At 38.8% G+C, this 24,495-nt stretch overlaps 1 protein-coding gene across 5 annotated transcripts; it reads left to right on the top strand.

Annotated features, from left to right (window-relative positions):
• The first annotated feature begins 364 nt into the window (after positions 1-364).
• LOC124161281 lies at positions 365-16,289 on the top strand. Of its 5 annotated transcripts, XR_006865356.1 has the most exons (8): positions 369-556; positions 909-1,042; positions 8,527-8,722; positions 9,161-9,406; positions 11,454-11,574; positions 15,130-15,206; positions 15,916-15,981; positions 16,067-16,289. XR_006865356.1 is itself a non-coding variant. In XM_046537579.1 (7 exons), exons 4-7 carry the CDS (start codon positions 11,509-11,511, stop codon positions 16,281-16,283), a joined length of 426 nt encoding a protein of 141 aa, XP_046393535.1. In that variant the 5' UTR covers positions 365-411; positions 909-1,042; positions 8,527-9,406; positions 11,454-11,508; the 3' UTR covers positions 16,284-16,289. The 5 variants fall into 5 exon arrangements, 4 of the variants coding, with proteins under 4 accessions (XP_046393535.1, XP_046393531.1, XP_046393532.1 ...); XM_046537579.1 differs by having other exon boundaries at positions 365-411; positions 8,527-9,406; XM_046537575.1 differs by having other exon boundaries at positions 8,527-9,406.
• The last annotated feature ends 8,206 nt before the right edge of the window (positions 16,290-24,495 follow it).

Here is a 24,495-nt window from a genome sequence, read left to right as displayed (position 1 = left end):
CTATACATCAAAATCCGCGCGAGGTGAAAAACATACCCTTGAAACAAATACTAACAATCACCTTCATAAATAAAAAACACCTTGTGGACCTTGGTTCTCGAATATTTTTTTGATTTTCTCAGAAATGCGCCGGCACACTTCTATGAAATCTCACTAATTCTGCCTCTTAAACCTGTCTATACATTTAAAAGCATGCTTATACTGAAAAGGGAGATTTCTGTGCTTGAGAAATTGATAAATTTGAACGGTTAATTATTGAATTTTGAAATCAAGCGCCAATTTGCTCAGCTTCTTCCGGTACGCTGCGGGGGTGCGGCGCGCTGAGGCGCTTCCATAGAGCATGGGCATGAGCATGCTCTATGGGCGCTTCGGTTGTGGGGTGGTTGTGTTGCGGTGTTGCTGTAGGCCCACGTGTGTATGTTTTGTTTATCACGTTGTGGACTAGAATGAGTGTAGATAGTTTAGAGGTATTTGAGGTTCCAAGTTCTGTTGTGTTTGTTATCTTTTTTATTGTGAACTATTTTAACTGGAAATTTTCACTGCACAGTTTTGGAAGGTAATCATAGCGTTGAAAAGTGTTATTTGCCTTTTGTGATATTTGGAGAACGTTGTTGGGGAGAATTAGGTTACATCATGGGTTACATTCAGTTATTAATGATATAAACGACTGCTGTGTTTGAATGAATCCGTTAGCTGCTGTTAGCCGTTTAAAATTGTATTATTGTCGTGGTTAATTATCTTGTCTCGAGCTTCATTCCTTTACATTTTGCGTGGTGAATGCTGTTGTCAGTGTGTTATTGCATTAAATTAGTTACTTAATTTTTTTTTGAATCTGGTACGTCTTAGCAATTTAATTAATGATAGGCGTCCTCCGAAAATTTAATTTACATTCGATTTTTAATTAATAGTGATAGTTCCGGATGATGGTGATTTAGCCGGCACTGTGTGCCAGAAATGCATGAAGATACTCGAAGACTTAAGGAATCAGCTTGTGACCCTCTGAAATGACGTCAAAAGATGCTTGGAACTTGGGATATTAGTGGTGAGTGACAAATTATTCTTAGTGGTGAGAAGTATCAACTATATGTTACACGTTGTATTTAGTTTATGCGGCTGTTATGCCGAAGGAATTCCCGTTACCTCACAGTCAATGCATTTTTTAAGAATATAGAGTGAAGATATTTAGGCATTTGTCAATTGTCGAGTGTTGGTACCTCTTACATAGTGTGGTAGTGGAACCATTGCAAGTACAGTCGATAAAGTATGAGTTCATGGGACTAGCATTTCTTTCTTGCTTTTAGAGGCTTCTCACTTACAAAGGTTCCGGAATTACCTTTCTCACTTATAGAGGTACAAATGAAGAAGTTGGGGGAGGTGAGGGCAGAGAGTCCACAATGCTGAATTCTTGGTTATGGTTTTACTAGTTTTACTATTTGAGAGAATGAAATATAGTGCTACGTTCCATTTGTCAAAAACAGAGCAACAATACTGCCATTTATTTACTGTAACCAAAATACGTATCCATAAAAATGTTTACATGCCAACCTTATTATTATATTATGAAAATTGTCTTAGTTTAATAACTTCTTCCAGCACACAATTATGTAATTATTGTGTACGTAGTTATCCATAAACTTTAAATCATTTACAATGTTTACTGATGGCTATGTTGATCAATCTTGAGATTCTTTTGTGGTGTTATTAATATATATTTTGATCTCACAACTCTTATTTTATAAAAATAGATTGTTACAATTTGGATACGACTACACAACAGCATATCTTGATTCACTCACTGGATTTGAAGATGCAATAATGTAAACTTCTGAAAATTTCTTTTAAAATATACCACTGTTTATCTTTCTGTCTTAACTTCCGTCAAAATGTTTGTTAGGAATTGATCGTTGAGTTAATCTCAAGAAGACAGTTTTCCCTCGAAGTCATCATTAACTAAAATGTATACAAATCTGAAGTTTGAGTGTGGCATAGGTTTCCCATCATTCTGCTTTCAGACGGACAGCGTGAACACATTTCCCCTCCTGAAATCTGCCAAAAAATCTCTCACTTATAGAGGTTCCTTGATTTGTTTCCACGGATAACACAATTTTACAAAATTCAACGTCTTAAAAAAGTAACAAAAAAAAAAAAAAAAAAAAATTAAATTTATAACAGGTAATTATTTAAAAAATGTATACAAAATCAAATAACTTCAAGCAAGTGTGGACCAAACTCTGAAAATATCCCAACTTTTTTTTTGATTGAAGCTGGAGATTAATTAGAGAAATCCAGGTATGTAGCAGCAGCACTGCCTGCTCTAAGAAGTCGGGAGAGCCCACTGTGATAAGCGTAGTATGCTGAAGAGAACTGTCAGCGAAAGATGGTTGACCCCTTGGCATTGAAGGAAGACCCCTTGGCACTGATAAGTCATTACCACCCAGGAGTACTGGACTGTCGATGAGGCCATTCACCAATTTAAATGGTAGAATTAGGTCAGTATGTTGGTGCTGCAGTTGAAGGGGTAGGAGATAAAAATGACTCTCCAAATCGCTGACTGGTGTAGTACAGAAGGTATAGCCAAGATGGACACCAAGCATTTTTACAAATTTCTTTTGTAGGTGTTGATGGTGACGAGTGTGGTTGAGCTGGTAGGGAGACCAGATGATAGACCCATACTCCAGTCTTATACATAGACCAGTCTTATTGATTCTCACTGATAGAAGTTTCTCACTTATCCAGTTCTCGCTTATCGAAGTTTGACTGAATTTCTTTTTTTATCTGCATTTCTTTGTGAAAGAACTCCCTTTCATTTTTTTGCTCTTGCCCAGGGTGGTCGTGCAATACCTATAAGTTTAGTGAAATTGGTCATGGATGCCATTTAAAATTTCAATGAATTGGGTTGATCCTGCTGGTAAACAGAATGTGTTTTACACTTGAAAACAAGATGTTGTGTGAACTCAACACACCACTAAACCCGACCATGTCAGATGTCTTTCAAATTTGGTGCATTAAATGATCCTCGTAAAAGATGGAGAAATTCCAATTTGCAGAGTTAGGTAAATGACGATTGTGGCAAAAGTTAATTGTCAGCAAAAGTTGTAAATTTGTCAAAATTTCAGCATATCTCTCTCTCAAGGTAAATGACTATAATGGGGAACTTGCATGGGTCGTCAATTGCTCTAAAAACTATTTTGAATAAGTAGAATGGATACATTAGCTCGCAAAAATACCTAAAGTTTCTCCATTCATCATCAAAAGAAATAAAAAAATTGACTTTAAAACGAGAAAAATTTCTGTGAGCCGACCTCTGCGAGAAGACACCCGAGCGTTGCCGAGGCCAGGCGTGATGTCATAGGTGCCTAAACAACCGTAGAGAGTTGGGAAATACGCTGAGTGCATTCTGTAAAATTTGTTTTGAAGGAGTATTTAGCCGCTCATCTTCACTATATTTTGTTCTGTTATTCCTGGGCAAGTTTTGCTATTGCTATTGTGCCACGATTATTACTTGGGATATTAATTATGCGACATCGGGATGATGAAGTACAAGCGTTTCACTTCGTATGTTTTAGTTATCGGAAAAATGGATGATAATGTTGCCGCTCAATTGAATAGTGCGCCTGAAATTCATCTACACGTACATAATACCCCGCAAGCCACCTAAAAGGCATGTGGCGGGGGGTGTTAGGACACCAGCCTTTTTTAGGACACCAAAAATTGATGCCACGACCTTCATGGAATTTGTTATGACAAATTATTGCTATATGTCGGCAGCAAATCAAGATGTAAAAGACATTTTTATTACTGGAGGATAACGATTGTAAGCTTACGAGCTGTGCCGTTGAATTTGTCAACGCCGTATTAGTGGAAAAGGTAGTCTTGTACGTCTTACGGTATGAATTCACTGCAAAACAGTCTGCACACAATCCATTTGTGAGATTGCGAATCAGTTCTGCCGCCAACACACGCACACAAGCTGCAACCTATTTCAATGAAATAAGTAAATCCATAAACAATATACAAGCATATGCCATAAAAATATGGTAGGAAATAGGCATTTGGAAAGCTCGTTATGATGAAAACAACTATTTATTCACTGATTTAAAGCCTTAAATTAGCCCACTTATGTGACACAGGTGACTTTTCTTACAACTATTCGTTGAAAGAATAGAATAACAAACTTCATGCACAGTTTTGATCTTAATAGCTTGATCGTGAAATGTCATATCTATGGTGAGCAACGGAGATGAACATGCCACTGACGATTTTTACATGACTGTTATAGATAGCATAAGCACTTTTTACAATTAAATCACGATGGATCACTGATAACTCTTGGCAGATTTTTTTTCAACCTTGTCAAACTTTGTGCATTACAACCACTGGCACTGTGATTATTATCAGTAGCTTAATGGGAGATGCCACGTTGAAAATAACACTATTTTGGTGCAAAAAAATGTTCCTAGATGTCTCCAATCAGCAAGCAAAAGATGTTTAGGCTCCTATGACGTCATCGAGTTGGATTGACTGGATTTCACCTCAATACAATCACAGGCAGTCCTAAACGATGAATTTTCCAGTACCTATGAATAAATGGATGAAGTTATTGCATATAAAAGCATAGCGGGCATTAGTAAGCATCAAAATTGTTCTAATTACATACTTAAATCAATGGTATGCCGTTGATAACATCAACTTACAATTAACGTATCCCCCTTCCAACGGACATGGCTCAGACTCCTACAACGATGTCATTAGGTATCATAACATTTTCGGTTTAACTGCTCCAGTTTTATATTTTATGCCCTTACTCCGATGTTAATATTATAAATAATACAAACTATGAGGGCTTCCGAGCCTCTATTGTCAGATATTTTGCTTTAAATAGATAATAAGCAACACGTCTCATAGACGAAGCTCTCACAACTGCTGGCAACTATTACAAGCAATCACAATAATTGCTTTGTGTGATGTTTAGGCACCTATGACGTCATCGAGGCTTTGTCAGCAGTCTCTTGGGGGGGTGAGGGAATTTTTGGTGTGCTTTATAATTCGTTATATTTATCATTGAATATCTCGCGAAGCCTTTCCCTTGGGCTACAACCTTGTCGCGGTGGAAAGGCTTGCGTGTTCCTATGACCCCTAGGGCTGCACTGGCGGGATTAATTCTAAATTATTCCCGGTAGGGCCACCTATGCCAGATAGGTCGAAGGGTAGGAGCCAGACGAAAGGTAGTCCACGTGATGGTGTCACGTGAAAAACACTGTTGGAATGAAAGTGGGAAACCCTACCAACTATCTCTTCCCTGAACACATGGAGTACAACCAAATAAGCCTCAGAATCTCATCGCCTGGGACACGTCCTCAAAGGGCGGGTATCGGGCATGGCTGCGAGGTCGGCAAGGTCCTCGGGGTCGTCAACATGCGAAATCCTTGCAGAGACTTATCATCATCAGCGGCAGCAGCAATGAAGAAGGAAGAAAAGAAGATGGAGAAGAAGATGGCTATAAATGTAGGGACGTGGAATGTGAGGACAATGATGAGGGCGGGGAAGTTAGAAAATATCAAAAGGGAAATGGATATAGGTAGAATAGATATCTTAGGATTATGCGAGGTGAGGTGGAGGGATGGAGGGGACTATTGGAGTGATGGGTATAGGGTTATATACAGTGGAGGGGAGGAAAGCCAGCGAGGGTAGCTGTAGTATTAAACGGGAAGATGGGTAAGCATGTGGTAGGCATAGACCAGGTAAGCGATAGGATTCTGGTGGTAGAAATTGAGGGGCGGCCCACCAACCTTGTGGTGGTCCAAGTTTACATGCCCACTAGCAATCATAGGGAGGAAGAAGTAGATGAGGTGTATGAACAGCTCGAGGGAATAATTAGAGACACACTGGGTGAGAAAAATCTGGCAGTGATGGGGGACTGGAATGCCTCAGTAGGGGAAGGGAGGGATGGAAACAAAATAGGAGACAACAATAAAAGTAGCTGTGAAAATCTTCGTACGAAAATTAATACATTGAGCTTTACATTGTTACACAACATGGCCTGTTTATACCAAATACAGCACTCGAGGTCATTGACCGCGACTTGGAATATCTCAAAACACCCCCTTCAATTAAAAAAAAAAAATATTTGTTATTGCCCATACATTTTACCAAGCTCATGTCAGTTTTCAAGATGGCACACTCCAGGGATCATGCCCAAAAAATGTTTATATCGCTACACATCCAAAGTGCAGTAAGCACCACTGAAATATGAAATGCCCATTGTTGACCAGTAAGTATCTACCGATTCGATCGATAGATTTTTCTTCCTCTTAGAAAAATCTACTAGAATTGGTAGAAAATTAATTGCCTATGCTTGGTTTCGCTATTTAGTGGGCCCTTTTCGCTTCTATAGCGTTAAGGTGTTTTTCCCCGTCCCTCCCTTCCGCTCCTATCCTTTCCCAGAGGCGTCGGCGGGCTCCAATCGCGACGGCGCCTCTATCCTTTTTCCTTCCCCTCCAGCCCCTCCTGGGTAATCGGGCGGATCAAGCCTCGGGCTTGGGTCCCGGCCCCGCTGTGTTGTATCCTTAAGAGGGTTCGCCTTGAACCCTCATGATTCTTGTTGACCAGTAAGTATCTAACGATTTGATTTTTGGATCATTCTTCCTCATAGAATGGTCCTCCAAGATCGTTAGAACATTAATGGCTTTGCCTGGTTTCTCTGATGGTAGGACCCGCCCGCCTTTGTGACGGTGCGGGATTCCTCGTCCCTTCCCTTCCTTCCCTATCCCCTCCCAGGAGGCTTCAACTGGCTCCTACCACGGCGACGCCTCCTTCCTTTCTCCTTCCAGTCCTCCCCCTTCTGTGGTGCAGAGGTGATAAGCTTATTGCTTCAGACTTTGGCCCAGGAGTGTAACCTCGCAAGCCCACCGTAGGGTTTCGTATCCACTGTTGACCAGTAACTTCATGAGTAACATTGAGCATAAATATGCCTGTATCATTGCAGTGTTACAGAATATAATATGCGGGGTAGCTTCAATGCAAATATAACAAAACTTTGTAATGACTCATCTCATAAGTCTCCAATAAAATTATCAGTGTTCAGCAGGTCTGACTCAGAGGAATTTTTTGTCCCTGTAGTTTTTGCCAATGTATCGAATCTTATGAGAATGGCATTTCTTTTGATGACACGATCTTCTGGTTTATTAGGGAACACAAACGCAAGAATTTGTGTCTTGATAATTGTGGTCAACACATGCAACCCACCAGTGAGTAATTATTGTATTTACAGGCAACAAATCCATGTATGTCTGTAAACAGCTCATCTCTCACCATAGCAATCACTGATTCTTGTCTACTCTCTGATGAAGGGGATTATGCCTTTGCCCTCACTATACCTTTTTAAATAGGTATAGTGCAACCTCGATAAAACGAGACCACACGGTGCTCCAATAAACACTCGCTATAGCGAATTGTCGCTTTACCGGGGATGGAGTAAATAATAGTCAATATACCTGTTGCAAACAGGTATACAGGAAAAGGAGTGGTGCGGCGACAGATAAATTTATATCCGACTAACGTAAGCATAAATGCAGACGAAAGGCGATGTTCTTTTGCATCACTGAATTTCCTTACAATTTATAAGTGCTGCATTAAATAAAAATCATGCAAAGCCTTGTTTTTTGGCCATGGTGTCTGCCATCAAATGCTTTCTATTCACGCAACTCACGGACGTGCGGGTATGCTGCCGTCTGCTTTCTGCCGCCCGAGCAACAAAAGAAGATCAAGCATTCGCGAATGTTAATGCCACAATATTTTCACCGAAATGAACTACCTATTTATATAGAACGACAGTTTACTACATGAATTTGAGACTGAGCACTCCATGTTAACTTCATTTCTAACAGATCGATAGAAATAACAGAGATAAGGGACTCCTGGTGAAGGTTTTCCGGCGATCTCTCCGGTGAAACTATCACTATGGCGAGTCCAACACCAAAAGGGCCTCGTAAAAACGAATTTTTTTAACATGCTTATTATAGGGTCAATTGATGGCTATCTCTCGTAATGGCGGGGGTCTCGCAATAGCCCGTACTCGCTTTGACGAGGTTCCACTGTACATATTTCACAATGAAGTTTATGGGTACTTGGAATTGTCCTTGAATTTTCAAAACATTGCCTATCATTGCCTCGTTGAAAATTTTCTGTGGAACAATTGCATTCTTCCATATGGTAGTGCAGCTTTTACTTGGAATCAACCTTTCACGTAATGATTCAATACTAGTTATTTTCCTCCTGAAAAAGTTTCTGTCAAGCCCTTTTATCCTATACTTTCTGTTGAAACCTCTCACCTGGTCCACCAAGCTATTAAAATTTTTGTTCTTTTCCATTCTCTTCTCAACTTAGACAGTGTGCTTCTCTTTTATTGTTACTGTTTAATCTTATTATATTTTCCATACTATATTCGTTTCTCTTTGTGTAAATAATCTATTTTTCAATGCTCCGTCTGATAATATGAACCCTAATCATGTTTTTTTTCTGTTTCAGGGACTTGATGTGATCAGCCAGAACATGGCTGGGGAGGTTTTTCTTAGGCCTGGATGTGAGATTTTGAGTTTGACTCATAAAGTAACATTCATATTTCAAATCTAATAGTGGAAACTTGTGGGTCTATTGTGGATTAGATGGAGGCTTTTGCCCAAGGACACAGTGCTTGGATTAGCTAGCAAATGCAAATAATTAGGTATTGCCCTGAATTCTTTACCAGTTCCATTTCGTGAGTTAAATCGAGTGAGTCGACATAGGTCTATCACATCTCAAATTTTCTTATCAAGGCTGTTTTCTTGTTGCTATTGAAATTCGTTCCTGCCATTTGTCTGTTTTATCTAGTGTTACTTTGATTGATTGTGATAATTAGTAGGCTTCAGACAGGGTACATACTTTGGTAGCTTTAAATTTATGCAGTACATATTCCATTTTTGAAAATATTCTTCAGTTTATGTATTTGATGGTAATTTGTTAGCCCCCATCAAATCTCATATTTTTCACTAGCCAAGGCCCTCAAATTAAGTGTACACATAATGTTTTTAGATAAGGTATTCTTGTGATATACTTACCATTGGTTTTTATTTGGTGTTTATTTTATTGCAATAAAATTTGTACATGACCATTTACAATGGAGACAAAGAGGATAAGATCAGAGAACTGGACTAAGGAGGAGAAGGAGACATTATTAGGATTAGTTCAAGAAAGATTTGGAGTGATTGAGAGAAAATCCTGTGATGGTGTCAGTGCCAAACTGAAAAGGGATACTTGGCAAGAAATTTTGCACCTATTTGAAGCAAAGCATGGTGCAGGACGGGGTATGCTGAGAGTTAGGGAGCAATGGAAAAAAATGAAGTTGATGGCAAAACATAGAATTTCCAAGGTAAGTCTTGTCCGTAATTTTGTCAATTAAAATAGTTTTGGTGTAACTAGGTATGAGACTTTTCCATGCAAATCATATGTATCAGTGCAACCTTTTGTACTGTTGAGATAAGTGGCTTCATTAAAGATATGATATGTAAAAGCGAAACTTGGGTTTGTTTAATGCTGATTGATAATTGAGCGTAAACTTTAAGCTATAGTTTTACCACATTTTTGCCGACTGTTGCACCAATTTCATTTAACTTGTATATTTAGACATCAAGTACAGTCTTCATGTGCTTTTGACTTGGGAATGAGTACTGGGTGAGATGCCTATTAATTGGATGGGGTGAGTTGTCTATTTTGTCATCCATTTCAAAAATACATAACTCACCCCAGGGGTCTGTCATGATCAGCCTCTGTGTTGATGGCATACTGGGTTTTCATCTATCTTTTTCATACTAACAAATCCAGTGCATACAAGGGCTTAAGGGTGCAGTACAAGTTAGCAAACAATGGCTTGATTAAATATTTACATTGATAATGAGTTTTATCTAAAACAATCGAATTAAATTTAAAGTTTTATTTTTTTATTTAGGCTTTTCTTGCATTTATATTCAAAATTGGTGTAAAACTAGAGATATTTTCTAGCAGCATAAAATAATACTGAATCATAGCAAAGCAAGATATTGAAATGCCTTTGCTAACAAAAAGTAGGTATTTATTACATCTCTGTTCTTAAAAACTACGTACATATATTAATATGTATGGAACATAGAAAAATATTACAGGAATGTGTTTGTAACTCGATAACCTTTCTCAATTGACATATCAATTATCAAATGTTAGCAAGTCAGTGAGAGTTTTGCAAGTGTAGTCTTGAACTCTCCCGTCTGCAACCCTTGGTACAGACTACAACTTCCTCAGCTATGGTAACAAAGTACAAGAATATCCTGGAAGGGACAAGGGAGATTTGAGGCAGGAATTTTCTATTGTGCTCCTATTCTCTATTTATTTTTTCTGTGGTTCTCTATTAAATGATAGGTAGTGAAATGATATTTTGTAATCAACGTAGAACCGCGAAATAAAATGTGATTATTAAACTTGGGGAACACAGCTATTGCTACTCGGATAAAATCATTTTAATCCTTCCAATGCATCATTTTTCTTTAAATATGAATTAATTATGTTTACTATGAATGTTTTGAAATTGTTAAGCTTTCAAAATAATTAAATTGTTCCTCTAAATAGCACTAAAATTATGAAAATCCGATGACGGGATACACTCATCATTGAACGGTTTGGCATCGAAAGTTCATGACGAGCTAGACTTGTCATTACAGGGCAAGGGGTTTATATCTTTTCTTAGATTACCAATTTGTATTCAAATCGTTTTTCTTGCAGTGCCGTGGTATAATTAGTGTATAATTTCAATGACGTCGTGAGTGTAACACTCAAAAAGGAAGTTTTATTTGAAACATTGGCATTTTTAATCACATCTTTATTAATGCTTTTTACCGTAAATAATTTTACTTTTTTATTTAGCAAACGTTTTACTGTAGATAATGAAGATATTACATTGCATGAGTCTTCCGAGGCAGGATCGTTCTACCACCTTCCACTGTTTTTGTCTGCAGAAACGAATCTGATACATAATTTCACATAACTGGCACATAACGTACAGGAACTATAAACATACACCAATGGAAGCGTTTGAGGCATTAAATAATCCCGATACAGTTTTATCAGTAACTGTTTGAATTTTCAGTGGAAATTACTTAAATAATAGGATGATCACGTAAATGCACTATTTAATTACATAGAAAAATGGATTGTCGGTTGTGCATTGGCATGACGATTGAAAAAGCAATGCTTTGCACGATTTTTATTTAGTAGGGAGCTTATAAATTGACTGGTTGTTATTAAAGAGAGGAAATTTAGTGATGCAAAAAAACATCACCTTTTGTCTGGATTTATGCCTACATTTAATGGATAGAAATTTCTGTCGCCTCACCAATCCTGTTCCTGTATAAGTGTTCATAATAGGTGTATTGGCTATTATTTTTCAGGCATACCAGGAAGGAGCTGATCTATCTTGTTACAGCACCATGTGAGATTGACTACATGATTATGGACTTAATAGCTGGAAAATTTTGCAAATCCAATGATAGTGATAGCATTGAAACATTGGTGAGTATCTTAGGAATACCTTAGGAATCTTTTATCGACTACAACAAAGGATTTATTTTGTGAATAAACTTGGGAAGAGATGTCAAACTACATTGACAATACTTAAGTCGTAGAAATAATAGTCGTCAAGGGGGACAATAAGCTGTAAAGGCTTTTTTATAACTTTTTTTAAATGTAACATTTTTATGAATGTTTTTTTCAAAATTAACCGTTTATCGTTTCACGTGGAAAATGAAAATTGATTGCAAGAAAAAGGTGTGTTTTTTTTCCAATGTTATGTGCTGCAACTATGAGGGTCACTAGAAAATTAGTTCTGTTTTTCTGTTTTAAATTGAGTTTTTATTGAAGAAAATTCAAACTTTAACATGCCCGCAGCTTTTGTGAAATTTGCTGTTTCTTCCTCGTGGGAGTCAATTTTCATAAAAATTAAATCGATCCAATCATGTTAAAATTAATGCACACTTCTATGGTATAGTTGAAAATGATGAATTGTAATAAATTTTGGAAAACCTATGCATCGATATTTAGTAATTACTTAATCCCCTTTTGCATATGCTACCACACATTACACACTTTATTTTCTTCTATATTTATTTGCTGTCACCTAAAATACCTTCAAAATATACAAAATGGAAACAATGAAATAATTTATGTACTTACTCTTATTATAAGCCCAGAATGAATTATTTAGTTATTAATTAATCCCCTTTTGCATATGCAACAAAGTATTACACGTTTTATTTTCTTTAGAGATGTGCGAATAGCATCCGCGAATACTCGAATACCTCGAATACGAGAAAGTATTCGATATTTGAGGTCTCGAATAATTATGCTAAAGGTACGCTCTCGAATACTTTGAATTTCGCGCCGTACACTGTGGTTGGTAGATGACTCAGAAAATTGTGAAGAACTCTAGTCGCCGTTTGCAGTGCCGTTTTAGGCAAGTTGATGAACTACATCAAATTCGCGGATTAGAGCGGTGAAAAGAGTTCGACATGGGGAGTCGAAAATGATTGGGTGAAAAAATCCGAAAATCCCCGGTTTCCCCCACCAGGAGAACCTCAGTGCCGTGGGATAGCAATCTTAGGGCATTTCCCACGATCTACTATCCCCCTCCGTTCTGCATTCGCCTCACCCACTCTGACCCTTTCCCCTTCTCCGAAATCAAACAAAAGGTCCCAGCTCGCTCAGGGATCGTATTACGAAGACCTTAGCTTTGTAAAAAATACCAAGTTACACGAGAACAATAGAAACGTGTTTCGCACCCACCCTTTTCTCACCCACTGACCTTTTTCAGCCTACCTGCTTCAAAGTTCACAGTTTCTGGAGGTCAACTGCTGCATGAATCACCTAGTAGCCCACAAGGTGTCTAACAATGACTTTCGGCAATTGATATTACACCTTTATTGGATTGAAATATTAGTAATGTGCGCGTAATTTAAAAAAGAATAAGACCAAACGCGACGCATTTCTGACTTAATTGAAGCATTTTACGCGAGGAAATAAATGTCAAATTACGACGGAGACTTAGCATTCTGGCGAGACTGGATATGAGCAGCAGAGCTTCTGGGAAGTTGGTGCAGTATTTTTTTCCAAAAACATATCAAGTTACAATTTATGAGTTGTGCTATAAATCTCTATTGTTACAGTCACAGACAAAGGGATATTTTCTCAGGATATTTGGTTTCTCCCTTCTAGCAATTCGAATTCATCTGCTTATCTCGTGAGAGCTTCCAAAGATGGACTGAAAATAATTGAAGAAAATCCAGGGGAGAAGCGCGTGTCCTCAGATTGTCTGCTAGCACTTGACAGTGGGAGTGGGGATAAAGCAAGCTACCTGTTGAAAATAAGAAGTTGGATAAGGCCGAGTATCAGATGGGCGTGCTGCTGAAATGGCGTTTGGTAGATAAGAATGTATACATTAGACAGAAATCCATCGTAGCAGTGTAGAGACGGCATGCAATCATTTTTCGAGAGGTGGTGTGTCCCCTTCGAATATTGGAAAGAGATGTTTCCAATTGTTTCCATAAAATTAAAAATTTCCATTAATCAGCTAAATTCCTGTTCGAATCCTCTAAAGGAAATCAAACTTACTCCCCATTATCTTGTGTTTCCTGCTGAATACCTCGATTACTAAACAATGAATGCGGGAATGTTTGACGTGGTTGCCATGCATTTGAAATTTTCATCAGTTCCAGGTCTATGAGTCTGATGCATTGGAGCACCTCTTGTTGTGTATAAACTTCTTTTAACTTTTAATTTATTTACTTGTACCGAAATCTAAATATCATGAGAAATTGAGTTGGTGTCATTTATGATCAAAATTGATTTCTGACTACATCAGTTACAAGGAGAGACACTTTAACTAGCAATGGACCCCATATTCATAAGAAAGCAGCATATTTTTCACTTAGATGTCATCTTGGATATTTCACACCTGACAAAGTTTTCAACTAACTGAAGGAATTTTTGTATTCAGTGCCTTCAGTTCTAAATAAACCTTTTACTTACATGTGCTGTGAAGTTCTTCTTGCATCTAACTAGAAGTCTCTAACAGTGACTATGAGATTATGTGTACGCTGACATGTGTACTAGGGCAAAGACACACAGCATACTCCCGATTATCCGGGCAAGTGATGGGGAGAGGCGGCACGAATAATCGAAACTTTCACTTAAATTTCTTGTAATTTTCAAAAATTACGTAATTCAAACAATCTATTATTATTTACAAACATTTTGTGATATTTAAGATTGCCTTCTGGAATCATTAAGAGCTTTCTTTTCCCAATCGCAATCTTTTAAGCGTTCATAACGTGATTTACTCATATTTTTACTGCTCCGTCTTTCTGAAAACCGTGCATCTGTGATTCAGAAACGTGTTTTGCACGAATGCTACATAAGCACTTAACGGCGTTGGAAACTACACTGTCAGGCACCATGCCGCATATTGGCTTCTTGCACAAGTTGCACGGGATGCAGATCCGTGATCACCGAGTGCAAACGTCCCGCGATGCTTGGCAGGGCAAAAATTGTGTGTTTCCGATATGAAATATGCATTAAATGATTGCATATAACATTTTTCTTCATTTACGATTCGTTTGCCATGCAAGAATCATTGAAAATTACTCTTAGAGTTTTTTTTTCTCCCGCTGCTGATCGTTCTCTGCAATGCGTAGGTCAGAAGTTCTAGTAAACTTGAAACATTCCTCGTCCGGAAGTAAATAAAATAATTCCATTTTATTATGGGAATTCTAATCAAAATAACAGGCCTGGTATCGCCTGGCATTAAAATGCAAATACCTGCTGCTTTTGTGTCCAATTTGTATTTTTTTGCAAAGATCGTGGAACACATCGAAGGAGTTAGAACTCTTGCACGGATAATCCGTAACACGGATAAGCCTCACCAAGGTAATCGGGAGCCTGCTGTACTTGCATTATTTGATCTTTTTTTGTAATCTTCTTTCATCTAACTAAGGCACATAATGTATTTGTTCAGTATGGTTGACACCTAGCAATATTCACACATTTTTTTATGTTTTTACAATGTCATTTCAGAATTACAATGACAGCAGCAGCTCAATTCATAAAGAAAAGACTGATTGTTCTCCTTCTTTAGCTGTGGCAAGGCATAGGTATGATTACCATTTTTTTCAATGCTTGTGTACCTACATACATAAGGTGATAGATAGAAATCCTGAGTCATGCATCCTGCAACCCTCCATTTCTCCCCACTCCAAGTTTTTTATATCCCTGATGCTCTCTTTCCCTTTATCACTCTTGATCTGTCATAGGTACTTGTCCCTTGGTTGGCCAATGTAGTAATGTTAATTCACCTATGTACATTGGATTAAAAGAATTCCAAGGGAGTTGTTGTAAAATATTTTTCCTCATTTCTTGAACTATCTAATGTTTTTTCCTTTTAATGCAGAACATTTTATGTTAAAATCATTTTGAATGTATGTAAAATGAATACAAAAACATAGGTTTCACTGGCCTTTGTGGGGATACAGGAAAGACCGAAAGAGGGAGACGGTGATAGGACAAAAAAAGGTGGATTTTCCTGTCCCTTCTACTTTCTCTTATCCCTCACAACTTGGTCAGTAACACGTGCCTTATTCTTAATTTTATTCTTCTGACCAAAAATGAGGTTCTGCACCCTCGAATATATGTGTTCAAATGGTCATTATTTTTTATATTTTTTATTTATATATTTAAAATTATCATGGCGAAATTCTGCAAAATGCGATCATTTGTTTTAATGAAACAGGGAATATCATTATTTAATGCTTACGATCTGATGTCCAGCATGCATTCAACCTACTATTTCTTTTCTACTGGTAGTGATTCAAGTGAAGCTCTGGAATCAGAAGATATAATTGAACCTTCTTCCTTCATGAGTTCCATGAGGTTAGTATTGGTTGTTTTCCAAGCATGAAAATAAGATCTTGTCTGTTACCATTTTGATTACCAATGTACTAACTATCTTTTATAGCAAAGGTGATATGGCAGGTCATGCTAGAAAAAGGAAAGGGGAAAAAATGAGTGCCTATGAAGAATCCATGTATAACCTCTGTGCTGAAAAAATTAGAATACAGATCAAAATCCTTGAAGAGAAAGCAAAGAGGGAAGAAGAGATCCATAAGGGAGAGTTAGAAATCCAAGAGCTGCAAAAAATGTACTGGCGAGATAAAATAAAAAAAAATGATTAATTTTCATTAGGTGTTTCATTAGGTTGTGCGTAAATGTGTGTGTATAACAATTCACAACTCTCATAACAATTGCTTTACAGGTTGGATGTATGGTATAATAATGTAATTATAAGGGCCTAAAACGAAGTATGCCTTTCAGTCATATTTTAGTATATTAGCTGTCAATCTCTCCTGATAAGTCAAAGATCGAAGCTGGTTCAGCTTGAAAGCAATTTGCTTACTGTCCAGTTGGAAAAATCAAGAGCTAAATGTAATGTAAAAATTAAGATTGCGACTGGTCCGTCAGAGGATGCACAGGGAACAGAATTGAAAGAGTGTGTGCTTTTGAGACCATACTTTCATTCGTTCTGATCAATTGTTATACACTCTACATCCGGCGGTCGACTGCCTGCTGCAAAGCCACTTTAGACGTCCCCACGTGATCGGCACTCACCTCTTGCATTTGCTGCCATTGCTGTGGCGTGAGGCTCGTAGGTCGCTGATGTTGCAGTAGCTATAGGTGGGAAAGGAGCGACAGGAAATCAGAGGAATGAGCAGGAAAGGTGCAAGCAGAGGGAAAGAACGGAGAGAGCATGGGACGCTGAGGTAGGTGCTTTGGAACATGACGAGCTTGCATCCGGCCTCTTATCTTTTGGAAACCATGTTACTCAACCTCTACTCTTTCCGAAACCCCCTTATGTTCTTCCTCTTTTTAATTAGGGTCCTAAACTGTTCTTCCTTAGAAATATTTTAAGGTTTATGAACAACTCATGTATGGTATCTTTCCTTGTGCTATGAAAGTCAGGTTCCATGGTAATTTTCTGGAAGAAACTTAGTAAGAAAAAAAATAGTTCTTGATTGGCCGAAATGTTTTTCTTTGGAGTAGCTGCAGACCTCATGAATGATTTCACTTACCATTCACTCTTAACTCTTGGTAGCCCTGCTTAGTGATCATCATCACTGATCAACAATGCGAGTATTGGTGTGCAGCTGCTCTCCACTCAATTCTCCTATCAGGTAATCTTCTCACATCTAGGTATCTCTTCTCTTTCACATCCATCTACCTGTTCCATATATTTTGTTTGAGGTCTTCCTTTTCCATTCTTGCCATCCACTTGACCCTTGACGATTGTCTTCATCAGGCCATCATGTCTCAAGATGTGGCCTTCAAGGTTGTTCTGCCTTCTTATTAAGGTTTTCATGAGGATTCTCTCCTACTCTTCCTGGGTTTTCCTCATTACTAACTTGGTCCATCTATTTGATCCTTATCATTCTTCTTTAGCACCACATTTTGAAGGCCTCTGTTCCCTCTTTCTCAGCTGCTGTTATTGTTCATGCCTCTCTTCGGTATAGAAGCATACGCCAAATGTAGGTTTTTGTAAATTGATGCACTGAATAGTAGAGGCCTTTACTTTGTAGAATTCCATTATATGGTTGGAAGGAAATTACTTTGCTTTTCTATAAAACACACACTTTATTGCCGACTAGTTTCGGTTACACTGTACCATTTTCAAGACTAGTGATACACATAAGAATTTGCCAGGATATATACTCAGTGGTCGGGTGATTGGAGGGGAAGGGGAAAGGGGAGGTAAGTGACGGGAAGGGGGGAAGGTGGGAAGAGATAGGGGAAAAAACCAGAGGTAGTTAAAGAGGGGAGCGTGGGTTGGCGTCCCACCCACGCTCACCCACGTCACACACCCACGTCCCACCCACGCCAACCCACGCTCCCTCCCCTCTGTAACTACCTCTGGTTTTTTCCCCTATCTCTTTCCACCTTCCCCCCTTCCCGTCACTTACCTCCCCTCTCCCCTTCCCCTCCAATCACCCGACCACAGAGTATATATCCCGGCAAATTCTTATGTGTATCACTAGTCTTGAAAATGGTTCAGTGTAACCGAAACTAGTCGGCAATAAAGTGTGTGTTTTGTAGAAAAGCAAAGTAATTTCCTTCCAGCCATATTTTTGTAAATTGTGTCTTTTTGTCGTGTATAAGTTTCCCACTGTAAGCAGTTCTCTTTTGGTGGAATGCAATTTTTGCTTGGGTTATTTTGCAGATAATTTCTTTCATGCTTCTACCATCGCTAGTTACTGTGTTTCCCAAATAACAGAATTCATTCACCTATACCAGTTTTTGCTTCTTTATTTTCAATAATTATCATGATTAATGATAAGATAGCTTTGGGGTTGTTTTATCATAGAATCACTTTTGAGGAAAACATCATGTTTTCCCTCCATTTCCTAAACAGCATTTGACAAACATACGTACTTGATTACATATGAAGCATTCTGTAATAAATTTTCTATGAGTATCCTTTGTACTTTTTAGTGTATTTCAGTGGTAAAAATTCAGGCTTCAAGGTATCCCTGCGGGTTGGGGATAAAGAATTCTCCCGCAGTATCCCTGCTTGTCGTAAGAGGCGACTAAAAGGGTGAGGTGACTCGATCCATTTGAGTGTAATTCTCTCTTGCATCCTTATAAATATTCAAATGTATTCTTGCTTGGGCCAGTTTCCTCTTCAGCTCTATCAGACAATGGATTACAGTCACGTACAAGGCCTTTGCATCTAACTCCAGGTGAACATAGTATTATGTGATGGAGGTCTTCCCGTACGTTGTGTGCTGTTTTCTACTGACATGATACGGCCTATGTAAGATGTGATTCTCTCACACCAATACCACTCCACGTTGGAATTCTCAAAATGCAAGTTGTTATCTTTTAGGGGAAAGCACGGCAAAACTGACTGTTTTGTTTTTGTTTAAATTGGAAGTGCTATGTAATTTAGTTTTGACAAAAAAACCAGTCATCGTGTTTTATTATTTTAGGGTCTTCGAGGGTTATTGGGTGTGGTGTGGAGCCAAATAACTGTATCCTATATAAAAAGCTATTGGTTTATTTAGGACACACATACAAGCTGGTTACACTCTGTCGCGGGACAAAAGGAACGATGTTCCTTCAACTATCACCCGAAGGACCAGAGAAACAGTTTTTAAACGTTCAAAAAATACATATATTCTCAACTTAACAATATCAAGAAAGCAATGAATAATAATGACTTTCACAAATCAGTACAATAGTGGGGGCAACTTCACCCATCAGTCAGTCAGCAAATCCTCCTGCCTGTCGTTTGGCCAACACGTGCGCACACTTGGGGGGCAGGGGAGTGGTCGGGGCAGCTGATGGCACCACACACTTTCACCATGAGTTCCACTCGCTGACTGCCTCACTGACTCAACTGACTTCGAGAATTACGATGACTCGTCGTAAGCACACACACACACACAAAACTGAACATCGTAATACAACTACGCTCTCCGGTGGCAGTTACAAGAACTAAATATACCTCTGTTTACGGAACATACCGGCCCCCTTGATCTGCTAGGATCAATAAAAAATAAAAAAAGAGAAATTGAGCTTAATTGAATCGAGGTAGTGGGAACAATTTTGTGGCTGGGCGGGAAAAGGTACCTTCTTGCGTTCGTAGCTGCACGATGCGAACGACGCCGTCCTTCCCTGGATAGGTTTTGGTGACACGGGCAAGACACCATTGGAGGGGAGGTGCATGAGGGTTATGCACCAGCACCAGGTCTCCATCCTTTAATCCACTTCCTCGTAGAGTCCACTTCGATCGTTGCTGGAGGGTGTGCAGATATTCTTGATGCCAGCGCTTCCATATGCGTTGAGATAGGCTCTGTGTCATCTGCCATCGAGAGAGCCGATTTAGAGGAATATCCGTTGAATCTTCTTCTGGAGGAGCTTGCAAGGAGCAACCGATAAGAAAATGGCCTGGGGTAAGAGCTGTGGTCTCGGAGGGGTCAGTAGACAGTGGTGTCAAGGGGCGCAAGTTAAAAGCGTGATGAATTCCTCCAATGTAAGAGTTTCTCTTCCCATTGCTCTAAGAAACCCATCTTTATCAATAAATGGTGAGAGACGACGGATTCTTAGACTGCAGGGATGTTGTTTATGAAGTAGTGCCAAAACTTCTTTAAAGTAGTGAGTTTGAATAAATCTGCAAATAGTAATCGTGGCTCTCTTCAGCTCAGATGAAGTGAGAAATCCTTCTGCCTTTATCTTAGATTGACAAGTATTAATAAAGCGCAGTGTGTAGGCGAATACATGTAGTAGCTTATTCCACGATGAGAATTTAGTAAGTAAATCCCACTCTATCGATTCTTGGATCAACATAATATTCAGTGGGGTCTGTATAATTTCTGGTAGTGACTCATCATCAATGCGTGCAAACTTAGATACAGGCCTCTTTTGGGGTGGCATTGCTAGCCACTTCGGTCCCTCCCACCATAGTTGATTGTCAAGCAGTTGCGAGGGTGCGAGTCCTCGGGATGCTAAATCCGCAGGGTTTTGTTCAGAGGCAATATGGTTCCATAAATGAGAAGGTATCCATTCTTGTATTTGACTCACACGATTAGCGACGTATGTCTTCAGGCGGTAAGAAGGCGTTTGAATCCAGCTTAACACAATTGTAGAATCACACCATGTTGTTGTACTTTCAATATTAATGTGAGGAGAAAGTTGAAGAGAAGAATAATTTACTAATTTTGCTAAAAGATGTGCTCCACATAGCTCTAAGCGTGGCAAGGAAATGCGCTTTAGTGGAGAAACTCTTGTTTTGGCATTAAGAATTGAGGATTTTATTGCATTACTTCCATCTATACTGTGAACGTAGATTACAGCACTGTATCCCTGTTGAGATGCATCAGAAAACCTATGAAGTTGGATGGATACTGGATGAGCGATGAAAAGCTGACGCTGTAACCTTATGTTTGCAATATGAGGCAAATCATTTAAAAATTGCTTCCATCTATTAATAATCTCTTAAGGCAATTGATCATCCCACGCTAATCCTAAAGTTCAAATCACCTGCATAAATGACTTAGCCCAGAATACAACTGGCGCTATCCATCCACAGGGGTCATACAATTTCGCGATGGATGACAGAACTGCCCTCTTAGTGAATTGAGTTTGGGCAGCTTCTACTTTGTACGAGAAAACATCTTCATTTGGGTCCCATTGCAGTCCTAATATTCCATGAATTTGGGTAGAACTGGAACAGAGAGGATTGGGAAAGTAACGTGGTGAATTGGTTGACTCCAGCAGACGGGGTGAGTTACTACACCATTTGTGCAGCGTAAAACCTCCAAGGCGAAGTAGCTCGGTCAGTTCATCTTTTAGATTGAGAGCTTCTTCCAACGTATCCGAGCCAGTCATTATGTCGTCGACAAAAGTCTGCTTTAGGAGCACTTCAGCAGCACGAGGAACATTCTCCCGTTCATCATGGGCTAATTGCTGAAGAGTTCGAATTGCAAGAAAAGGCGAACATGTCATTCCGTACGTTACTGTTGTTAGTTTGCACAGTTGAAGTGGTTCAGATGGCTGCGATCTCCAATAAATTAGTTGGAATAGCTGGTCATCTGGGTGCAGCATGATGTTGCGGAACATCTGGGTGATATCACATGAGAATACTATTGCGTGCCGTCTAAAATGTAAAATCACATCATAAATGCTGTTTTGCAACTTCGGTCCTGGTAGCAGAATATCATCCAATGAGACGTTGTTGGAAGTGCGAGAACTAGCGTCAAAAACGACTGGCAGGTTTTTGGTAGGGTCATGTTTTTTTAATACTCCATGATGAGGAATGAAGTAATAAGAGAAGTTAAGCGTGCTGTAGGTGCATGGAGTCATATCCCCTGAATCTAAATAATCTTGCATGAAGTTCATATATAGACCCTTATAGCCAGGTTACGATGAGAATCTTCCTTCCAACAAGAAAAATCGTTTTTTAGCAATGGCTGCAGAGTCTCCGAGATTGGGGTGAGCTTTCTTGAAAGGAAGTCTGACTATGTATTTCCCCGAAGGATCCCTTTGGAATGTTGTGGCGTAGTGCCGTTCCGCATAAATTTCTTCCGGAGAAAGAGCTGGGTTTGGTGGCTCTTCAATTTGCCAAAACTTCTGTAGGTCCATATCAGTTATGGTAAAAAATATCTTATCTTCATTGAGGCTAACTTGAGGCGATCCGAAACGGCAAGATCCCATGAGGACAAATCCAAACATAGTGCCGAATGCAACTGGTTGACCAGGACCAAGAGGCAGACGCTGACCCGTGAATGCAAGTGCAAAAAGATCGGCTCCAATTAAAATATCCACTGGAGATGGTACATCAAAGGTAGGATCTGCTAGGACTAGTGAGCTCACTCTTTGTCTCACTTCCTTCGAAATAGTGGTTTGGGGTAAGTTTGAACTAATGTTATCAACAATTTGAACAAAGTGGGATTGCGCGAGGATTTGTCCATTCAAACTATCTATATTTAAATTGCCCAGCCGGCACAAACCATCAAATTTCCTTTTGGCAGCTGGATGTCATCCAGATGCAGAGTATGAGTGAATCCTTTCATACAGATGACATCCATATGCCAGTCTGCTGCCGAGAGGATGCGGACGAGATGAACCGCCGCACGTAGAGAGATGCCGAGAGGATGCACGAATGTGCTGCCGCCTGACGGCCAAAATCTAAACTTACTTATATTACTGCCACCTACTGCTCAGAATCCGCACTACTTGTACAACCGACGGTACGGCTGGCCCGGGATTTTTAAATTTTTACCATATTCTCATCTTAATACGCTTTTTCATACCCTTAATGGGGGACGTCGTCACCGTTGGCCACGATCCTCATGGGCTAAGAAATGTAATAAACGGCATCACTCATCCTTAAGACAATATACAAAATTAAGCTACTAAACTGTGTTGGACTGCTACACTGAGGCTGACATCCAGGATTTTATTAGAATACTTACGTAAAAACACATGTACCCCACGGTGAATACCTAGAAAATGAATTAATTGATAATGCTATTCGCCTATACATTTCACATACATACAACACCATAATACACTACTGTGAGGATAATAAAGGAAATTCAGGTATTTTTGCATTCTAATTTAATGAAAGAAGTGTACAAATAAATTTTTAAAACAACATTTTCACACATTAACTTGTAAAAATTTTATTAAAGACATTTTTATACACAACAGAGGTTTATATTCTCAACGCACGAAATTTGAAGTCATGTACCATCAAATGAAATCCAGCGAGAATTTGAAATGCAATTCAAGAAGGCAGGCAACATTTTACAGGTTACAAGAAAGGGAATACAATTTAGCCCTCCTGGAACTACAGGTGGTTTACCAAACAATAATCAGAGATATAAATTATAAAAGCTGACAATTACTAATGAAAATCAGTCCTTAGGCACAGACACATATACTGAAGGCACGACATTTGAAGTAATGACACCATAATTAGATATCAAGAGAGAATTTGGTATGCAAATCAAAAAATCAGAAATATTTTACAGGTTACTTGAGAGGGAATACAATTTCACCCTCCTAGACCTATAGATGGTTTACCAAACATTCATCAGTGACATTAATTATAAAAGCAGCCAATTATCACGAAAATCAGCCCTTAGGCAGAGAATTACTTACTGAAGGCACGAAATTTGATGTAATGAAACCATCACAAGATATCAAGAGAGAATTTGGAATGCAAATAAAAAAATCTGAAATATTTTACAGGTTACTTGAGAGGGAATACACCCTTTCGTTTCACCCTACTTGAACTATGGATGGTTTACCAAACAGTCATCGGTGACATTAATTATAAAAGCAGCCAATTATCACGAAAATCAGGCCTGAGGCCAGAATTACTTACTGAAGGCACGAAATTTGATGCAATGAAACCATCACAAAATATCAAGAGAGAATTTGGTGTGAAAATCAAAAAATCAGAAATATTTTACAGGTTACTTGAGAGGGAATAAAATTTCACTCTCCTAGACCTATAGATGGTTTACCAAACATTATCATCATTGAGATTAATTATAAAAGCGGAAAATTACTAACGAAAATCAGTCCTTAGGCACAGAATTACTTACTGAAGGCACGAAATTTGATGTAATGAAACCATCACAAGATATCGAGAGAGACTTTGGTATGCAAATAAAAAATCTGAAATATTTTACAGGTTACTTAAGAGGGAATACAATTTCACACTCCTAGAACTATGGATGGTTTACCAAACATTCATCGGTGACATTAATTATAAAAGCAGCCAATTATCATGAAAATCAGCCCTTAGGCATAGAATTATTTACTGAAGGCACGACACTTGCTGTAATGAAACCATCACAAGACATCAAGAGAGAATTTGGTGTG

This window comes from Ischnura elegans, chromosome 6 (assembly GCF_921293095.1).
Source record: "Ischnura elegans chromosome 6, ioIscEleg1.1, whole genome shotgun sequence".
Taxonomy (NCBI): Eukaryota; Metazoa; Arthropoda; class Insecta; order Odonata; family Coenagrionidae; genus Ischnura; species Ischnura elegans.
The sequence above is the reverse complement of the archived record's forward strand: the minus strand, read 5'-3'. Positions and strand labels throughout refer to the sequence as shown.